Raw genomic sequence first — 20,802 nt, 5'->3', positions numbered from 1 at the left:
TTTAGTGTAGGACTGCTTTGTTTAATTAAGTTTAGTGTAGGACTAGTTTGTTTGATTAACTTTTCTTTACTTTGTTTGCTTAGTTGTCTTTAAGTTACATCTGCTTAGTGTTACAATGTTTTTATAGAGACTAAAACTATGTTTTTGTTTTGTGACAGGTTTAAGAGGCACAAAGGAAAAATTTCTCGGGTGATTGCTGGAATATTTAGAAGGAAATTTGATGGTCCTTACTACAGTTGGAAGGTTACTCCTACACCCATTCAAGAGAGATATTTCAGGACATTTGCGGTAATGTCTTATAGCTTTCAAAGTTTTATTATCTCTCATAACTGACTTAGTATCATTATTAACTTAACTCAATTGTAATATGTAGCGGAAGTTCTATTGGGATATTGATCTTGTTAAAGAGGAATTCTTAAAGATAGCCAAGAAATGAATGAAAGGCATTGTTAGTCAAGCTAATAGCAGTGGTAAATAACCTATTTGGATTTGTGGAGAACTTTGGGCTGGGTGTGCTCATTGGAACGAAACTGATGTAATGGAGAGGAGTTTAAATGCTTTATAGTGCAGAAAATCCGATCGTGGTGGTCTTGGAGTCTAGAAACACCTTGCCGGACAGAAATCATATGTGCAAATTCATCAAGAAATGGTAATTTAACATTGCTTCCATGATTTTAACACCCTAAACACCTTGCTTCCATGGTTTTACCATTTTACAATTTCTTTGTAGGAGGAAGAATTGGGTCGTCCGGTATCATTTGGCGAAGTCTTCATGAAGACACATACTCGAGCTGACGGATCATTTGTTGATCAAAAAGCTAAACAAGTAGCTGAGACTTATGAGAAAACATTAGAGGAGACACTATGTGAAGTGGACGATAATGGTCCAGAAAATTTAGGGAATTCTTCTGAACATTCAAGTCATCGTACTCTCAGCATTGATGAAAAGAATGAAATATTTCTTAAGGTACTCTCAGCATTGCTTTCTTAATCCACATTTTGGTTTTCTTAATCCGCATGGTTTCTTTATTTGCTGAGCATTTTGGTTTCTTAATACTTGTTTCTAGCCTTGACTAACGAAATGCTTTTGTTATTCTTTGTTTTTGTGTACTCAAACAGATGAGAAGGGAAACCTTTTTGGTCTTGAATCTCTTGTTGAGACACTTAGGAAAGGGAAAAGGAAAGAAAGCTATGCAGAATCTTCTCCATCAACACCAACACTTCTCGAGCTTCAAGAACAACTTCGCCACAAGATTGCTCATCTAGATGCTGAGAATGCTCGACGTGATAAGGAGCATCAAGAATCTCTAATGAAGACCGATGACCTTCTCATCTACATGAAAAACAAAGATCCAGGATTTGAGACTTTTATGGCTTCTTTGCGACCAACTGTACTAGCAACAACACCAGCAACCGCACGGTGCGGTCCGAACCTGAAGATTCCACACCTGAAGAAATCATACCACCAGCCACCGCGTTAAACACAACACCAGCCACCACATCCCCTTTCTCCATTTACTCAAGTTCTAAACATTGTCTTTTCTAAGAAAACATGAATTGCATGTTTGATTTTATTACTTGTTTTGCATTAGGATGATATTTTTGGATAATACAATCATTACGCTAATCTCTTTGTGTAATGAATGATTATGATATCTTTCTTTTGGTTTTCAATTTTAACTTGATAGATAAAACAGGTTTATTATATGCTAAAATGTCACCAAATTGCGACCAAATTTAGTTCTGTGAAACTATCAGACTAGTGGCAAAATGGTTACTAATATACAAGGAATACTTTGCGACGACAGCTAAGGAGTCTTAAAATGGTCACACAATTTAATCACTAACTTGCGACTGACTTGTAATTATGTTTACGACCGAAGGTTCCTAATATAATGAGTCTGTAAAGAGTCTCTTATTGACGAGTATATATTGGCGTCATAACTTAGTCGTAATTTTGCGATCATTTTTAGACACCTAAATTTTGCGACCATTTTTTAGCGACCATCTGAAATAGTCGTTTATTAGTCACAAAGTAGGTGTTTGCGACTGTTTAGCGACTATTATTGGAGTCGCTAAACGCATGTTTTCTTGTAGTGAAACCATAGTGCTTCTTTTTACTATTCTAAAAAAAAAAAAAAAAACATGTTCATGATTTTATCTATCAAGCTAAACGCTTCTTTTCAATATTTCTTTGATGTTTTTCGTTTCCCATTTATTTATTTTTCAGTTTTGAAGTTAATGCATTAAAAAAAAATTATTATCACTTTCTCAAGCCATAGAGCTTCTTTCTATTTGATTTTCTTACATAAAAAACCATATTTTTGTATTTATTTTTATTTTCTCTTCCTTTATTTCAAAAAAAAAAATCGGTTCTCTTTCTTTTGAAGGCAAACTCCAACCGGTTATCTCATCACCGGATCAGGTCTTCAACAAATCATACTCAACAACGACAACTCACCTTCTCCTTTCATAATTGGATCTTCCTCTTCAACACTTCCACTTGTCAATCTAGAGTCGTATTTTCACTTCTCTTCATCACCCCTTGATCTTGAGGGGGCGTATAGAAAAATCAAGAAATCATGTAATTAATATAAAGATATTATAATATTTATTATACAGATATTTAAAGATTTAATTATATCTTAGTTTAGGAAATTATCTTACTATATAAACATATGTAATCCCAACTGTATAATTCATGAGAGTAAATACTAATTCTTCCATTCCTAAACTCTCATCATTCTCTATCACTCTGTGACCACAAACAGAAACGGATGATCCGCCACTAAATCTATCTCCTCTTCCATCATAGCCAAAGACCTTAGCTTTATAACTCCAGCTGATGTGGCTGCAGCTTCTGTTCATTCTTCATTCACTTTGATACATGCTTTATGGAAAATGTTCGATACGCATAGATTCTTCCCCATCTCTGGAGATTCAACCATCTCATTTAGACCGTCTTCACCACTGAATGGTGAATTCAGCCCCAATCCTTTCAAAACGTTTGAAGCATCGAATCCGAAAGAGAATTTAAACTACGGATTCTTGAATTCGCGAACTTTAACTTGTCGGCGTGGAATGTGGCTGTCTAAAGAACCCAGGAGTAGAAACTATTTTGTCAAGTAGAGTCTAAAAATAGAACTACTAAACAGAAATTATACAACCAAAAACGAAAGGAGACAAAACCTTTAACTAAAATTTGAAGCAACCGGCAAGAAAACAAAGCATCTCTTCTTCTGAAGCACCAGCGAATGAGATTTACCAAGAACGCCCACGGCCAATACGAAGTAACATCTACCACCTCCTATCATGGTGAGAGCTGATCTCTCAAGACTTCATAAACCTGAAAGCAACTCGCTTCCAGAGGCGACGATGGCGTCGTTGGTATGCCAATAAACGTCAAACTAAAGCCTTTCAAAGACAAACATATCTTAGAGCTCTCAAAAGCAAGTACAAGGAATGAGGCCTCACTTCTCAAAAACCACCAATATCAATGAGAACGATGCATTACTCAAGACAGGTATCACCACGCTGAACAACAATAAAAAGAAGATAACTCGACAAAATTTGGAAACTACCATTATAATCAAACAAAACGAAACCTGTGCTTGGCAAGGGAGCGAAACTCATTGGAAAACTATGGATGATGCGAGGAGATAAAAGGTGAAAGGAGATGTAAAGGCTGGACGGCTAGGAGCTACAATCCAACAGCCTCTAAACACTGACAGCTTAAGAAACAAAGAGCACATGAACGATATTATTCGGTTTAAGTCCTGAATTTTTTTTGTCTCATTATAAAAAAATTAAAAATATTTTGGTTACCCAACCAAGAACTAGGTTTACCAAATTACTCTTACGAGACTTGTACACTAGTTTATATTCCACAAAAGGGGTAATCAGGGTTCTTAAGTTTCTACTGACTACTCTTTTAAATGTGGTCATCCAAATCAAACTATTGTATGAAGATCTATGTGTAGCTAAGATGCATCAAAGACTTTCTTTAGATCCTTATAGATCCACCAAGGTCCCATTTTGTAAATGGAGGATCCACCATGAATTGCTAGTTACAATATCTTATTTCAATGATATATAGGTTGTGATTTTACCACCTCTAAAGTTTTTTTTAAAAAAAAAAAAAAAAAATCTATATAATGAAACTAGACTGCAAATTACTATTTTTACTAGATATATCTAGAATAATTATAGAAATTCTGTATACAACATCTTAGGAGATTCATTGTCAAGTTTTGAAGATCTCTGACTAGATAACATATGCAATAACTGTTTCCTAATAAACTTTTCTGGTAACGTTTTTTGTAAGATTAAATAAAGAACTTGATACTTTTGTCAAATCTAACATAAATTTACCTTCAAAAAAATATCTCTATTGATTTTTATTTCTTAACGTTGTTATTGACAATGAAATAAATATCATTCAGTCAAACAAATTTATATTATTATATATAATATATAAAAAAATTATTCTCTATAAGACTTGATAACTTTTTCAGTGAAATTTTCATTTCAAGCTGCAATGAAAAATTAGTGTTCCATCATCACTGTTTTTTGTGTAGCATGGTTGTGTAACATTTTTGTGAGATTCAATATGTAATAAATATACGTTTAATTCCGCAAGAAAAGAAAAAGATGGGTCTTCTTGCACATTTTTTTCCGCAAAAAAATATATATTGATTTAACAACTATCGTTACAAAGAGTTTGAGATAGCCAAATCGACTTCAATACAGAATCAGCATAATAAATTTTGTCAATACAACCATATTTAGCTAGAGAATGTGCAACACTATTACATTCTCTCTTTATGAAGGAGAAAAACACTTGTTGTAACTTTGAAGGCCAAAGCCTTATGTCTTCTTGCACATTTTCATAAAAATATTTGAACTTAACAAAAATCCAACACAATATTTTGTTTTCTTTGTTTTTTGTTAACATCATTAAATATTTTCTTAAACATAAATTTAGTTTTAATTAAGTATGAGATTCTCTTTTTATTTTCATTGTTTTGGGGAAAAAAAAAGTTTATTACATCTTGTTGGGTTGAATAAGAAAACAAGACACCCTCAATAGTCAATAATAAATTACACCATTTAACAAAAGAGAAACTTACAAAAATTAAATCATCAATAACTTTTTTTATTCACTGAACTCCTCACAAACTCAACGGATAAAATCAGTGAAATAAATAAATAAAACTTAATATTTCTAAAGCTCCAAAAAAAAACAAAATCATGGAAGTAGGAAATATTTCAAGGGATTTCGACGGCAATAACTAAAAAAAATATATTTAATTGACTATCTAACCACTCTACGTCTCTTAATCATCAAACTATCATATTCCATATATTTTATGTATAAATGACCATTTTATCCTTAGTATAAAACACCACCACCATTACCACCACCACCATCCTCTACCTACCACCTTCTCCGGCTGCTGGTCACCTCCAACTTCTGGCCGCCGACAACCACCACCCCGGCCTTCAGCCACCGGCCACCACTCCTAACTCTGGCCACCGACTATCACCTACCAAACAATTAAAACACTAAAATTATAGTTCTCCTTCTCCCTCATCCTATTTTCTTAATTTTTTTGAATCATATGCTATATTCTTGATTAAATTATTGAATATGGTTATTCAGCAAATTGGCCCATATTTTAATTAGCTCAGAGTATATATATAAAAAAATATATATCATATCCATATTAGCCAAGGGAGCCATTAATACACCCAATATTTTTTTGAACTATTGTGGATGTTTTGATCCGAGAAGAACATATTGGGTGTGAATTCATGATGATTAGATCCGTTGAATATGTGAGAAAGTTTGGAATGATGTCAGATGTTGAGTCTGCCAATGGTTTGAAAATTGTTGCTTGGAACTCATATCTTCATCTGAAAGGTTTAGGTGTGGAGAGAGAGGCTTTCAGTTTGATTTGAGAAAAAACTCACAAAAATTATCCCAAATTTTATAATAAATCCTCAAAATCTTATCAATAACCATGGTCAAGGTTATAAATGTTTTTGACTAATGAAGTTTGACCTCCAAATGGATTCTTATGGCAAGACAACTATGTAATCTTTGAGCTATTCATTGTAAATCTGAAATATATTTGACTAGAAAAGACGATATCTAAAATTCAGAAATTTCTATAAGAACTTACAAACTCCAAATCTCTATAAGAACTCCTTACAAAAAAAAAAAATGCCCGCCAAAATTCGCATCTCGAGAAGATGAACACGTTCTTCAAACTCCGAAGCTTGATCCAACGCACTGCTTCTCAAATCTCTTCGCTGTCTTTCCCTAAATCTCGTTTCTTCTCCGATGGAGAAAGCCCGGTTTATCACCACGCGCGTTTGTTCAAGAAACCATTATCGACCAAGCTCAACTTCAATCTTTTACTAGATCTAGACCATAGAAAGTGAAGCTACAACGGGGGGAAAACATGTCGTGGATTTAGGCTTCGGACGAGATGTTCTTGGGATGTTACAAGTGTCTTGCATCACTCTATGTTACATGATCCTGAGTGTGAGACAATTAATAACCCAACTTATAATCGTTTATTAGTTTTTTTTTTTGTTCACAATAATAGAAGACGTAACCAACCTATAATCAATATTTATTTTCACAGTTTAGATTTAAGCCTACGAAATGAGTGAACATGACCATTGTTTTACTAATACAAGTAAAACGTACAGTTTTGTTAACAAAACCCAACAACTTGGCTCATATAAAGAACTTGGTATTATTTATAAATGTAATATTTGACGTTTCTTTTAGGTTGGAATAGGACGACTTGGTAAGCATTTTATAGGGAAATGCCTCAGGGGGGTCCCATCTGAAGTTGAAGGGCTAACTTAAGCCACACGGCACTTAGACATTTCTACTTTGCTCACTGAGAATGATTTTTGTTTCTAATTTCTAAATATCTCAACATGATTTTATAGTCTTTTGACGTCAAGAACGAGTTTAGTAGTCGCAATATTGCTTTCATGCTCTTTCAAGTCAAGTCTATAAGAGTCTTATGATAAGACTTTTAGTGGGGAAGAATTTTCGTCGAAAAGACATGACATTTAGTGGGAAAGAATTTTCGTCGAAAAGACTTCAAATCGGACCTTCATGTGTTTGTTTATTGATATGTAGTGACCTGCAACACTAATTTACCATCACTACTTCATATTACTTTTTCATTTCCACAAATATGAAAGCTTTCTTGTCTAATCAGAGAATGAGCTTCCTTCTTCGTTCCATCTGTTTCCTTTTTCTCGTTTCAAGTATTCTAAACACGTTTGTTTCTTCTACACAACACTTGTGTCATTCCGAACAAAGGGATGCTCTTCTTGAGTTCAAGAGTGAGTTTTCGATCCAGGAACCTGATTATTCATATGGGTCCTCTTATCCGAAGACAGAATCATGGGTGAATACAAGTGATTGTTGTTCTTGGGATGGCATCACGTGTGCTGCTAAGTCGGGGAAAGTGATCGGACTAGACCTTAGTGACAGCTTCCTCCATGGCCCACTTAAATCCAACAGTAGTCTTTTTAGACTGCGCCATCTCCGTCATCTGAACCTCGCTGGCAACAATTTCAACAATTCGCAAATTCCAATCAAGCTTCTTCAACTAACCAAGTTGGTGTCTCTTGATCTTTCATCTTCAAGAGATTTTTCTTCTTTATCCATTGATGGATCCTTTCTTCATCTACTTGCTCAAAATTTGAGGAATCTTAGAGAACTGGATATGAGCAATGTAAACATTTCTTCAGAAATCCCCCAACAGTTTTCAAACATGCGATTTCTAAGATCATTACATTTTACCAACTGTAGCCTCTTTGGTGAATTTCCAAGTAGTGTTCTTCTGATACCGAGCTTACAGTCCATTAGATTAAGCGACAATATAAATCTGAGAGGAAATCTTCCCGTGTTTAGTGAAAATAATTCTTTGGTAGAGCTGACCATTATAAACACAACCTTTTCCGGCCTCATACCAGACTCCATTAGCAGCCTCAAACATTTGACTTCTTTGATCCTTTCCTTATCTAAGTTCTCAGGGAAGATTCCATTTTCACTTGGGAACCTTTCTCATCTCTCTCATCTCGATCTCTCTTCTAATAGTTTTGTTGGTGAACTCCCATCATCAATTGGCAATCTACAACAATTGACTGATTTTGAAGTTTCGGCTAACAAGCTCAGTGGAAACTTGCCAGCTTCGATACTCAATTTGACCCAACTACGTACACTCTCTCTCTCTTCAAATCAGTTCACAGGTTCCCTTCCACCAATCATCAGCCAATTCTCCAAATTAGAGTCTTTTTATGCTGATGATAATCCTTTTACGGGAGCCGTCCTTTCATCCCTAGTCCAAATTCCCTCATTGACCACAATCCGTTTGAGTTATAACGAATTCGACGACTTTACTGGGATTGGGAATATCTCTCTGCTGCCTAATTTAGAAGACTTTTATGTTGGAAGTAAAAATTACAACAAAGTCGTCGATCCAGGAGTTGTTGACTTAAATGTCTTCTCGCCTCTCAAGAAGCTGGAGATGTTATCTCTCTCGGGCATCCCTCTTTCAACCGCAAACATCACTTCTGATTCTGTTTTTTCATCAAATTTGGCATATTTGGACTTGCCAGGCTGCAACATCACTGAGTTCCCTGAGTTCATAAGAAACGGAAGATATCTAGAACACCTAGATCTTTCCAACAATAAAATCAAAGGTCAACTACCAGACTGGTTGTGGAGACTACCGATGTTGTCCAATGTGAATCTCTCTAATAACTCTCTCAGCGGTTTTAATGGATCCTCAAAAGTTTCTCCTGAGAGTCAAATCACTATGGTAGATCTAAGCTCAAATGATTTTCAAGGACCACTCTTCATCCCACCTTCAAAGCATCTCAATTATTTTTTGGGTTCTAAGAATAACTTCACCGGGGAGATACCTCGATCAGTATGTGGACTAAGCTCTCTAGAGGTTCTAGATCTATCAAACAACAACCTCAACGGCTCAATTCCTTGGTGCTTAGAGACTCTGGTGATGAGTTCTCTTTCAGATCTAAATCTCCGTAACAACAGACTCAGCGACATTCTTCCTGAAATGTTTCAGAACGCCAAGAGCTTAATAACACTTGACGTCAGCCAAAACCGATTAGAGGGAAAAATGCCAGCTTCTCTTGGTGGTTGCTCTGCCTTGGAAGTTTTGAACGTGGGAAGCAACACATTCAACGACATGTTTCCCTTCCACTTGAATTCTTTGCAGAAGCTTCAAGTTCTCGTCCTCCGCTCTAACATGTTTCGTGGCACATTACATAATTCTGATACGGTTTGGTTTGGATTTCCTCGGTTGAAAATCATTGATGTATCATCTAATGACTTTGTTGGTACATTGCCATCTGATTACCTTTTGAACTGGACTGCCATGTCTTCCAAGAGTGATGATAATATAGAACCAGAGTACATTACAGGTCCTTCAGAAAGCTACTACACTTCACTTGTCTTGATGAGTAAAGGAGTGTCGATGGAGATGGAACGTATCCTTACAATCTACACAGCCATCGATTTTTCAGGAAATCAACTCCATGGGCCGATTCCTGATTCTGTTGGTTTACTGAAGGAGCTTCGTATCCTCAACATGTCTAACAATGCTTTCACGGGCCACATCCCATCTACTATGGCAAACTTGACTAATCTGGAGTCACTAGACCTATCCCAAAACAAGATTTCTGGTGAGATTCCTCCTGAGCTTGGAACCCTCTCTTCTCTCGAAGTGATAAACGTTTCACATAACCAGCTTGAAGGTTCCATACCACAAGGCACACAGTTTCAACGACAAAATTGCTCCTCATATGAAGGGAACCCTGGACTTAATGGTCCTTCCCTTAAGGATGTTTGTGGAGATATCAAAGCGCCACCACCACCACAACCTAAACTAATGGAGACAAAAGAAGAAGAAGAAGAAGAATCATTCACTTGGGTAGCAGCAGGTTTAGGCTTTGCACCTGGAGTTGTATTTGGATTAGCGATGGGATACATAGTGGCTTCGTACAAGCATGAGTGGTTCATGAAGTTTCAAGTTCTCGTCCTCCGCTCTAACAAGTTTCATGGCACATTACATAACGCTGATGGGGTTTGGTTTGGGTTTCCTCAGTTGAAAATCATTGATGTATCATATAATGACTTCTTTGGTACATTGCCATCTGATTACTTTTTGAACTGGACTGCCATGTCTTCCAAGAGTGATGATAATATAGAACCAGAGTACATTCGGAGTGGTTCAATAAGCTACTACTTTTCACTTGTGTTGATGATTAAAGGAGTGTCAATGGAGATGGAACGTATCCATACAATCTTCACAGCCATCGATTTTTCAGGAAATCAACTCCATGGAACAATTCCTGATTCCATTGGTTTGCTGAAGGAGCTTCGTATTCTCAACTTGTCAAGCAATGCTTTCACAGGCCACATCCCATCTTCTTTGGCAAACCTGACGAATCTGGAGTCATTAGACCTATCCCAAAACATGATTTCGGGTGAGAGTCAAATATGTGGACTAAGCTCTCTAGAGGTTCTTGATCTATCAGACAACAATCTCCAAGGCTCAATTCCTCGGTGTTTAGAGACTCTCATGAGGTCTCTTTCATATCTGAATCTCCGTAACAACAGACTCAACGGCATTCTTCCTGAAATATTTCATAACGCCAAGAGCTTAACGTCAATTGACATCAGTCACAACCGATTAGAGGGAAAAATTCCTGCTTCTCTTGTTGGTTGCTCAGCCTTGGAAGTTTTAAATGTGGCAAGCAACACAATCAACGACATATTTCCCTTCCACTTGAGTTCTTTGCAGAAGCTTCAAGTTCTCGTCATTCGCTCTAACAAGTTTCATGGCACATTACATAACGCTGATGGGGTTTGGTTTGGGTTTTCTCAGTTGAAAATCATTGATGTATCATATAATGACTTCTTTGGTACATTGCCATCTGATTACTTTTTGAACTGGACTGCCATGTCCTCCATGAGAGATAATAATATAGAACCAGAGTACATTCGGAGTGGTTCAGGAAGCTACTACTTTTCACTTGTGTTGATGATTAAAGGAGTGTCAATGGAGATGGAACGTATCCTTACAATCTTCACAGCCATCGATTTTTCAGGAAATCAACTCCATGGAACAATTCCTGATTCTGTTGGTCTGCTGAAGGAGCTTCGTATTCTCAACATGTCAAGCAATGATTTCACGGGCCACATCCCATCTTCTTTGGCAAACTTGACGAATCTTGAGTCACTTGACCTATCCCAAAACAATATTTCTGGTACGATTCCTTCTGAACTTGGGACTCTCTCTTCTCTCGAGTGGATAAACGTTTCACATAACCAGCTTGTAGGTTCCATACCACAAGGCACACAATTTCAACGACAAAATTGCTCCTCTTATGAAGGAAACCCCGGACTTGATGGTCCTTCCCTTAAGGATGTTTGTGGAGATATCAAAACACCACCACAACCCGAACTGGTGGAGACAAAAGAAGAAGAAGAAGAAGAAGAATCATTGAGTTGGGTAGCAGCAGGTGTAGGCTTTGGACCAGGAGTTGTATTTGGGCTAGCGATGGGATACATAACGACTTCGTACAAGCATGAGTGGTTCATGAAGATTTTTGGCCGAACCAAGCAACAGAGCACCAGAACTTGTCAAGTCACTCATCAATAAATTATTTCTTCCTAATCGCATCGTTGTTATATATGTTCATAAATAATTTGTTGTATCGCATGTTTTGTATAATACATGTTTTGAACTTTTATTAAACCAAAGACTAGCAAAAAGATTAATTCAATGACAGACCCATCAATATTAAAATGTACAAGTTGTTTGATAAGCAACTTCGTTTACTCAAATCTCCTATAGATGTGCATGGTTTTGTTTGTCTTTGTGTCTGTGATTAGATATAATTATGCACCTAAACTGATTGTAGCTAGGTGGTATAGTGAGCAATGAGCTTCAATTTGAATCCACTTGAACACGAATCCAAATGCAGAAAGGAAGTCAAGTTTATGAAGCTGAAATATTGTAAGCAAAATGTGATTGGCACGGAACAAAAGTTGAGAAGCATGGGAAAATTTACCTGTTTGCTCTTGATCTCAGTCGTCACTCGTCGCAACCAAAGAAGTGTTTCTGTTTCTAGGATAAAGTGAAAATATATACGTATAAAACATCCAGGCTAATTAACACAAAACTTGATCATAAGAAGTACGAGAAATGGGAACATCTAGGCTCTTTCACATTCTAGTAAAGCTGATACTGTTCACCTTTGAATTTGTTCTTCTAGTTCATGGCACGTCACAACGACTTTATGATGGCTGCGTTTTTAATCCTCAAACTCGTTCTACAACTTCCGTATCTTTTTCCTTAAGCAGATTCACATCAATCTCAGAATCATTTACCAGCCATCTGATTTGGACAATAGTTCAAAATTTAGTAGCAACTTGTGTCAGCATCATGTCAGAAAACACAGAGGGTTCCAAGTTTAAAATTAGTTATCTGAGTTTAATCTTCTCTTCTTTTATTTAATTTACAAGCTGGAACGCTAGTAAGATTTTGTGGAAATGAAACAAACATCGACTTGTCGAAAGGAATGTATGACGCTGGAGATCATATCAAGTTTGATGGCATTCGTGACTAATTGGACATTGCTATCTCGGACTTGGTGGATCCCATGCAACACTTTTTGTTCAATCATATAACTATAGCTTAGACGTAACAAAAAGAATTGAACTCGCACAAAATTCATCTTTGGCTACCTCCCTCAACTACAGCGCTCACTTGAGCTTCCTCCACCACTGTTCGACGCCGTAATTCAGTCTCGTCATCAGTTATCTCTAGATGCTAAGGATGAGATTTTCTCTTTCCTGGCGTCAATATTCAATGGATTCGATTTGGTGATTAAGCTTGCTCTCTCATGTGATTGCAAGTCCGTTAGCTTGAGCAATGAATCTCTGGCTATGATTTTTGTTCTTTGTTTGAATCTAACTCGTGGATCTGGTAATGGAAGTGTTTTCTCGGAATTCGATAAATCTGAAGACGCTCATTGTTGAATCTTGCAATTTTTGAGCTGGATCGAGTAGTAAGGGTTTCTGTCCACATGTATAAGATCAGGGTTCGAACCTCGGTTGTGACAATATTTTTTTTTTATCGTATTATTGGAATTTGTATTATATGATAATTCAAAACAATTTGTAAATGAAATTAAAAAAAAAGGTGACTGGAGAATCATAACTTAAAATATTTTTTTTTTCAAATATAGTTATTAAAAATAATAATATTGTATACTTAGATATAAAATCTTAATTTTTAAAATTTTGATTGGTTTACAATTTTTAAAAATTAATTAGTAATTTTAGTCCATAATTATTTAGAGAGAGAAATAATATTTTAGGTAATTAATTATTATTTACAATATTTTATAAGTCTAATATTAAAATTATATTTTTATTACTGAAAAATTAAACATTTGCCTTAATAGTTAAGTCTAATGGCATGACAATGTAACTTTTAACAATCTATAACGTTAGTGTCATATTTGTACTTCTCAATTAATATAGTATGATTTCATTAGAAGCTCATATTTGTTATCGGAATAATATGATAGTTTTCTATTTCGACTAAGATAATAATGAATGATGATCCGATTAGTGCAATCAGATTTTTTTTCTGAATTAAACCGATCCGACAATTCTATTAACATGTATTAAAAATGTTAAGATATTTTTTTTTCAGATACCAATATACCATACCAGACTCTATTAACATATTCGTACATTCAAATGTCCAAATCAAACTTATTTTAAACATGAAACCTTTTATTATATTTTAAACATGAAAACTTTTAAATATGATTGGAGAATCATAATTTATAATTTTAACAAAATTTTCCAATTATAGTTATTAAAAATAACCATATCGTATATTTAGATATAAAATATTAATTTTTAAAACTTTTATTGGTTTACAATTTTGAAAGATTAATTAGTAATTTTGTCCATAATTAATTAGAGTGAAAAATAATATTTTTTAATAATTATTTAAAATATTTTATTAGTCTAATATTAAAATTATATTTTTACTCTTACTGAAAAAGATTTCTGGTGAATCAAGATTTCTGGAGTCACTAGACCTATCCCAAAACAAGATTTCTGGTGAGATTCCTCCTGAGCTTGGAACCCTCTCTTCTCTCGAAGTGATAAACGTTTCACATAACCAGCTTGAAGGTTCCATACCACAAGGCACACAGTTTCAACGACAAAATTGCTCCTCATATGAAGGGAACCCTGGACTTAATGGTCCTTCCCTTAAGGATGTTTGTGGAGATATCAAAGCGCCACCACCACCACAACCTAAACTAATGGAGACAAAAGAAGAAGAAGAAGAAGAATCATTCACTTGGGTAGCAGCAGGTTTAGGCTTTGCACCTGGAGTTGTATTTGGATTAGCGATGGGATACATAGTGGCTTCGTACAAGCATGAGTGGTTCATGAAGTTTTTTGGCCGAAGCAAGCAACGGACCACCAGAAATCATTTACGCATGCATTGCTGTTATGTTCGATGAAGTTGGTATATATGATAACATCATAAATAATTTGTAATATTTCATGAAGAAAAAGCAAGCATGTGATGCATCAAGCATTATTTATATCTGATGAATCAAGTTTCATGTATGAGAGGAATTATCATATTGAACCTATGAGTATATTTACTGTGTTAGAAAAGCTTTGAGATCCATCAAAACATGTACCAAACGAAGGGATGTTATCATTATTACAGACATCAAAAACGATGTACATAGCACAAAGATTAGTCCTCAAATCATCATCATCACTCGTAAAAACACTCATTTATTGAATACTCGACTATAAGTAAAACCAGTAAGCTCCAAATTAGTTTTAATGCAACGGATCAACAACTTGGCCGATGAACAGAATCACTCCTGTTATGTTCTCAGTGACCACCAACAGAAACGGATGATCCGCCACAAAATCTATCTCGTCTTCCATCATAGCCAAAGACCTTAGCTTTATAACTCCAGCTGATGCCGCTGCAGCTTCTGTTCCTTCTTCGTTCACTTCGATACATGCTTTATGAAAAATGTTCGATACGCATAGATTCTTCCCCATCTCTGGAGATTCAACCATCTCAGTTAGACCGTCTTCACCACTGAATGGTGAAGTCAGCCCCAATCCTTTCAAAACGTCTGAAGCGTCGAACCCGAAAGAGAATTTAAACTTCGGAATCTTGAATTCACCAACTTTAACTTGTCTGCGTGGAATGTGGCTGTCTAAGAACCCAGGAGCAGAAACTATTTTGTCAAGCAGATCAGACAGTCCGTTGTTGGAATCGGGAAGATAAAAGTACATGGAGAATTGTCGTCTATCCTGTCCTTGTAAGTAAGGAAGTCCCAATACTTTGAACCCATCGTAAGCACTTACGTACTGTTTCTTCTTGCAGGTCATGAATGGTGCAGTCACTTTTTTACCGTCAAGAAGGTGAAAGTCACCGTCTTTTGTTAATGACTCATCGAATTTCTCATTCCATGTGCCCTTGAAGTACAATGCATTTGCGAAGATCAATTTGGTCATACTATCAGCTGATCCTTCTGGAAGAACCTCAGTGATGAGACCATTTGTCTCCTTTTCAGCCCATGAATTCACCTCAGCAATCACTTCCACAGCCTTCATAACAAAAAATCATCAACACACAAAACCTTATCAATCAGTAAAATAAATCACAAACCTTTAAAACATTACTACCACAGCTTTCAAAACAAAACCATCAACATAAACCCGATCACTACATCAAACCACAAACCACTCAAGTTTCAGACAAGCCAAGATGCATAAGAATCAATTATCACATACAGATCCTCACGGCAAACCTAGGAAACAAAATAATCATCAACATAAAACCTATAATCAATTTTCACACAAACCAAAGACGCATAAGAAGCAATATACAGATCAACAGTGAAACTCAAAAACAAAAAAAAAAAATCCACATTTTGTTCTTTAAATGTGTCTAATACAGTCCACACAAAGTTCCTAATGATCAAAAGATAAGTCTCCATGTTTTAAAACGCTACAAACAGAACCAGAACAGAGTAATCGTCATTCGTCAACATAAACCCTAACAGTAACTCAAATCACAAGCCACTAAAATTTCACACAAACCAAAGATGCATAAGAAACAATGGACAGATACATACATCCTCAGGGTCAGGGTAACATTAAGAAACAACAAAGCCACATATTGGCCTTTGATTGTGTCTACTAAAGAGTTTAAAGTCCACACAAAGTTCATAACCATCACAAGATGCTAAGCCTCTCTCAATGCTTTCAAACCCTAGATCACAGAACCAAGAAATCAAATTGGAAAAACCAAATTAGAATCTCACCTTCGATTGGAAATCAGCTTGATTCGAAGCAGCTCTGTAAGAATCTTCCAGAAGCTTCTTAAACGACGGCTTAAACGAGAGAGACTTATCGATCCAGGCGCCATTAGCGACCGAGAGCTTCGGACCACCGTTAGCACTACCGTCAGCGAGAACAGCGGAGACGATATCGGAAGAGAAAGTATTGAGCTGATCAGTGGAAGAGAACTTGAGAAAAGAGAGGATCTGATCTTTGGTAGCGCCGGTGGATCCAGCGGCGATTACACTGAGTACGACGTTGATTGAAGCCGGAGAGAAGATGACGTTGGAGTTTTGAGAGACGGTGGTGATCACGTGTTTGGCGAAACTCATTGAGACTTGGTTTTGCGTCGAGATTGATTCACGCACGTCCATTTTCGCCGGAGGTGGTCGTGACTGGTCGACGAGTTTGCTGTGTATAGGAGGAGACGGTTGAGATATTCATTTATTTTTTAGAACATTACCCATTTGAATACTATATAGTTAAAATAAAGATTATATAAATTGACATGTCGGTCCATTTTTTTTTTTGGGTGACACGACTCTCTCCATATGTCGGTCAATGACTCAATGGTTATAATAAAGTGATCTAATTCTTTTTTAACTGTGGGTTTTGTGGATTATTCTACTCTGTAGCTGGGTTATGCAATTATTTTAACTAAAATTTAGTGGTGATATATATGAGAATATCTCTATTTACATTTTAATGAAAATATTATTTTCTTGTTTTAGATCTAAATTTGCTTAAAATTGTGATCATCATTTGTAATTGAGTAGACAAATTATAATTTGGAATATTCTTCGTAAAATTAACAAAAAAAACTAAAACTTGAAAAGTATGAGGACAGCTGCCAAAAAAAAAAAAAAAAAAAGAGTATATAGGCTAATCTGCAAAACTAACAGACATAAAAAAATACAACAAATTACTAATTTTAAAAATTGTGGTTTTTATTAGACCAAGTCTGTCAAACCCCATTAAAATTTTGGAGCGTGTTAAATAAAACGAACTATTGGCATTTCAAAAAAAAAAACCAAACTTGTTAGATATAAAGTAAAAGAAAAATCAGATTAATGTTTTGTTATGTCGGTCAAATGATTTGTGTAAACCAAATTTATAATGTCGATCATATAATACGTGTAAGGAGAATACGCTCACCGTATACGTCGAAGCGCCAAGCGAAGAACGTGAAACATCGGCTAAACTTTAAAGAAACAGTTGACAAAATGTTTTGAAATGATGTGTAAGACTCCGTACGATGGAACTAGAACTTATATGAAATAAATTTAAAAAGAGTATGAATCTGTGCTTTGCTTATAGACGACTTGTTGTGTTTACCTCTCGGTGCAAGCAAGCGATGAGTATAAAATAAAACATGTATTCGACCAGACCGATTACAAAACTTTTATGAATTTTAATTCAAGTTTGTGATGACAAAAACAAAAATTAAGACCAAAATAAAGTAATAATCTGGAAATGGTCATTTTTAAATATTTTATATAACTATAATTATAATATAAGATGGGTTTCTTCTCAAAGTGCTATATTTTTGTGATTTACATGGGTCGGACTAAATAACTTTGTTGACCCAAACATTTCACGTTTACATAATTGAAAAATATTTAAACTACCACAGGAGTTATAATTTAATTCATAGTATAATTAAAATGAGAGATAATTGTAAATTTGAAGTGAAGAAAATAAATGTAAAACTAACACAATCTCAAAATCCAACACTTGTTCATGCAATGATGCCTAAGCCTAACACAACTCCTTTCACCAATTTTCGTGATAAATAATCCTTTATAGAACCAGAAGTATATACATACATACAAGGGCGATTAAATACAATCCATCATTACATTGTGGTTTCTGCCTTTCTGGGAGATCATCAAAAGTGTAAAGAGAGAGAAACAAAAACAAAAGACAAAGTTACTTACAAAAGTGTCGCGCCTACCATTTAACATCGAGTGTTAAAGCTTCTTGAGGAACAAGAAATGATGGAAACTTAGTGAATGACATGTTAGACATCAAACTGCTCCATGCTTCTGTATCCACTTCAATGAAAGGCACCACTTTTCTCATCCCCACTGTTTTCAACTTATCCCCTTCAATTTTCGCCGTTACTTCAAACCAAACCCGTTCGATCTTTGGTTTTGTTCTCCACTCGACTCTTTTATTTATTACACTCTCATTCCTCCCAATACTTCTCTCGATCTCCAACTGAAACCGTACCATGCCTGATGCCTTTAATTTCGCTGTCACAGAGCTTACTGTTTGTCGGGTTCCATTCCCAAAAGAGCTCAGAAGTTTTTCCAACTTGTCAATCTTCAAGCCAAGAAGATCCGTAGGGAAACGATGCTGCCTGTACGTGTGAGCTTTATAATAACATTTTTCTGCATGTAAATGGATTGCCTCATCGGATAAATAAGAAGTCTTGATTTGCGAATCATTCGGAGTCTTAAAGGCAACCAATGAAGCTGATCCTACGATTTGTATGGGAGGCAATGGCATGCACACAGAACCCTGAAACGACAATAAAGAACTTCCTTCTTTGATATATACAGAATCGACAGTAGCAGCATATCTTCGATGGGATGAGTGGAAAAGAGAGACTGCTTGAGCTTCCCTTATTTCTACTGAGATGCCCTCACTGACAAGAACTCGTTTTAAACCGCTATGTGAAATGTTCATCTGAAAACAAACCATAAAAGCTCGAAGTCATCAGTGATAAAAAAAGCTACTCACACACAAAGATTACAAAACATGGAAAGGAACTTGCAGATTTTATATCAAAGCAAAGTTTTATATTGACACTGTCAGGGTTTTTAGGTTTAAGAACACAAAAATCAAGTCTTCCTTAAAACGTTATTCAGAGCGTTCATTAGTTTTTGCACTTAAAGCCAAGATCAAATAAAATAGCATAGTTTAATGTAAACCCCAATGGAACAGGAACATTTGAACAAGCAACTGCTCGAGACCAGGAATGAAAACGCCAGAATTTCACCTAACAAGACTTATGTGCTTAATTCCTCAGATAGTCCGAGCAATGAATAGATCTTAAAAATCAATCATAGCAAATCTTGTGCTTAGCTACTACCGCAATTTGCTTTGAAACATGGAAAGAAACATTTAGACTTAAGAACAAAGCAGAGGTTTTTAGAGTTCTTATGCTCCAAAAGTCGATAACATTTTTCTTGAAAACTCTGACACTATCTGGGTTTTTAGGTTTAAACACAAATACTAGTTCCTCCTCAAAGTTTATTCAGAACTTTCTGTACGTTTTGCACTTGAAGGAGAAACACAAAAACCAAATTCTGATGCACATTCCAATGGAACAATAAGAATGATTCACACTCTCATCAGCAGAATCGCCAAAAATTCACTAAAAACAAGACCTAAGTTTCTAATTCCTCCGATAATCCTAACATTGAATAGATCACAACAGTAAGAGAGTCTCGAATAAAGCGATGCAAGAAGAACATTTACCGGCAACTCAAGCGAGAGAAGGCCATCGCCATCAACTCGTAACTCAAATGGACCTTTCAATACAAGCGGATCAAGAACCTTAGTCGAATTAACTTCCCGAACTACTTCCTGCAACTCCTCATCTCTTCCTCCGACGCTTCTTCTCCAATCGGTTACTTCATCTGGGAAGATGAAAACGAATCGACTCTTGCCTAATCGGATCCGGATCTCAAATCTCCGACCAATACCAATACGAAGCTTCTTAACTTCCAATTTCTTAAATATCACTTCCTCCAGATTCCACTTCTGCTTCACCGTTATCTCTTTCAACACATCCTAAGTAAACAAAATCAATTGTTAGGGCGATTAAACACCGGAGACGAAGATTGATTTTAATCGATTTGAAAATTTACCTGTAGAATAGGTGTTGCTGTGATGTTGGATTCTTCAGGCTGCGACGGATCGAGAGCTACGGCAAGAGCAAGGGCTTGGAAGAAGAGAGAGAGTATGACGGAGAAAGGAGAGCGATACATCTTCATTCGTCCGATAAGGTTTACGCCGTCGTAACCGTCATCGTCGTCAACGACTGTCTCGTCGCGGCTCTTTTTAAGGAAATGACGATAAAGCCCATTGATGTTTTCCAAATATCGGTTTCTTTTTACTTGTTAGTGATGTGGCAAGTCTTTCACATGGTTAGTGCGCTCTATACCACATTTACTCTTAACGATTTAAATTTAATATTTGCAACTATTATATATAAAAAATTTAGTTCATGCAAAAATCAATAATTTTAAATAATATGTAATATACTACATAAAATTTTGTTTGTAAATATTCACATAAAATGGGGATTATATATGGAG

General features: G+C 35.9%; 4 protein-coding genes across 5 annotated transcripts; 2 read left to right on the top strand and 2 right to left on the bottom strand.

Annotated features, from left to right (window-relative positions):
* Positions 1 to 554: 554 nt before the first annotated feature.
* On the top strand, positions 555 to 1,481 carry LOC147947674 (uncharacterized). Its single transcript, XM_087507389.1, has 3 exons — positions 555 to 612; positions 729 to 965; positions 1,105 to 1,481. Exons 1-3 carry the CDS (start codon positions 555 to 557, stop codon positions 1,479 to 1,481), a joined length of 672 nt encoding a protein of 223 aa, XP_087363515.1.
* Positions 1,482 to 7,133: 5,652 nt separating this feature from the next.
* LOC104777696 (receptor-like protein 7) lies at positions 7,134 to 11,850 on the top strand. Of its 2 annotated transcripts, none has more exons than XM_010501993.2 (2): positions 7,134 to 11,331; positions 11,458 to 11,850. In XM_010501993.2, exons 1-2 carry the CDS (start codon positions 7,224 to 7,226, stop codon positions 11,724 to 11,726), a joined length of 4,377 nt encoding a protein of 1,458 aa, XP_010500295.2. In that variant the 5' UTR covers positions 7,134 to 7,223; the 3' UTR covers positions 11,727 to 11,850. The 2 variants fall into 2 exon arrangements, with proteins under 2 accessions (XP_010500295.2, XP_010500294.2); XM_010501992.2 differs by having other exon boundaries at positions 11,404 to 11,850.
* Positions 11,851 to 14,800: 2,950 nt separating this feature from the next.
* LOC104779186 (serpin-ZX) lies at positions 14,801 to 17,045 on the bottom strand. Its single transcript, XM_087506775.1, has 2 exons — positions 16,459 to 17,045; positions 14,801 to 15,739 (listed from the first exon to the last, which is right to left on the bottom strand). The coding sequence occupies exons 1-2, from the start codon at positions 16,846 to 16,848 to the stop codon at positions 14,954 to 14,956; spliced, it is 1,176 nt and encodes a 391-aa protein (XP_087362901.1). The 5' UTR covers positions 16,849 to 17,045; the 3' UTR covers positions 14,801 to 14,953.
* Positions 17,046 to 18,254: 1,209 nt separating this feature from the next.
* Positions 18,255 to 20,664, bottom strand: LOC104777695 (protein TUNICAMYCIN INDUCED 1). The gene is made up of 3 exons (XM_010501991.3): positions 20,353 to 20,664; positions 19,961 to 20,275; positions 18,255 to 19,165 (listed from the first exon to the last, which is right to left on the bottom strand). Exons 1-3 carry the CDS (start codon positions 20,476 to 20,478, stop codon positions 18,425 to 18,427), a joined length of 1,182 nt encoding a protein of 393 aa, XP_010500293.2. The 5' UTR covers positions 20,479 to 20,664; the 3' UTR covers positions 18,255 to 18,424.
* Positions 20,665 to 20,802: the final 138 nt, after the last annotated feature.

This window comes from Camelina sativa, chromosome 3 (assembly GCF_030686135.1).
Source record: "Camelina sativa cultivar CO46 ecotype springtype chromosome 3, ASM3068613v1".
NCBI classification, from domain to species: Eukaryota; Viridiplantae; Streptophyta; class Magnoliopsida; order Brassicales; family Brassicaceae; genus Camelina; species Camelina sativa.
This window is presented reverse-complemented; position numbering and strand designations above follow the sequence as displayed.

Excerpts from the sequence above, each read along its gene's own strand:
- LOC147947674 (XM_087507389.1), top strand. The coding sequence starts at position 555 with ATGCTTTATAGTGCAGAAAATCCGATCGTGGTGGTCTTGGAGTCTAGA. Across the intron at positions 613-728 it reads GGAGTCTAGAAACACCTTGC|AGGAGGAAGAATTGGGTCGT; the intron begins CGGACAGAAATC and ends CAATTTCTTTGT. Across the intron at positions 966-1,104 it reads AAAGAATGAAATATTTCTTA|TGTGTACTCAAACAGATGAG; the intron begins AGGTACTCTCAG and ends ATTCTTTGTTTT.
- LOC104777696 (XM_010501992.2), top strand. The coding sequence starts at position 7,224 with ATGAAAGCTTTCTTGTCTAATCAGAGAATGAGCTTCCTTCTTCGTTCC. Across the intron at positions 11,332-11,403 it reads ATCCCAAAACAATATTTCTG|GTTCCATACCACAAGGCACA; the intron begins GTACGATTCCTT and ends ACCAGCTTGTAG.
- LOC104779186 (XM_087506775.1), bottom strand. The coding sequence starts at position 16,848 with ATGGACGTGCGTGAATCAATCTCGACGCAAAACCAAGTCTCAATGAGT. Across the intron at positions 15,740-16,458 it reads AAGCTGATTTCCAATCGAAG|GCTGTGGAAGTGATTGCTGA; the intron begins GTGAGATTCTAA and ends TTTGTTATGAAG.
- LOC104777695 (XM_010501991.3), bottom strand. The coding sequence starts at position 20,478 with ATGAAGATGTATCGCTCTCCTTTCTCCGTCATACTCTCTCTCTTCTTC. Across the intron at positions 20,276-20,352 it reads CAGCAACACCTATTCTACAG|GATGTGTTGAAAGAGATAAC; the intron begins GTAAATTTTCAA and ends TTGTTTACTTAG. Across the intron at positions 19,166-19,960 it reads TTCTCTCGCTTGAGTTGCCG|ATGAACATTTCACATAGCGG; the intron begins GTAAATGTTCTT and ends GTTTGTTTTCAG.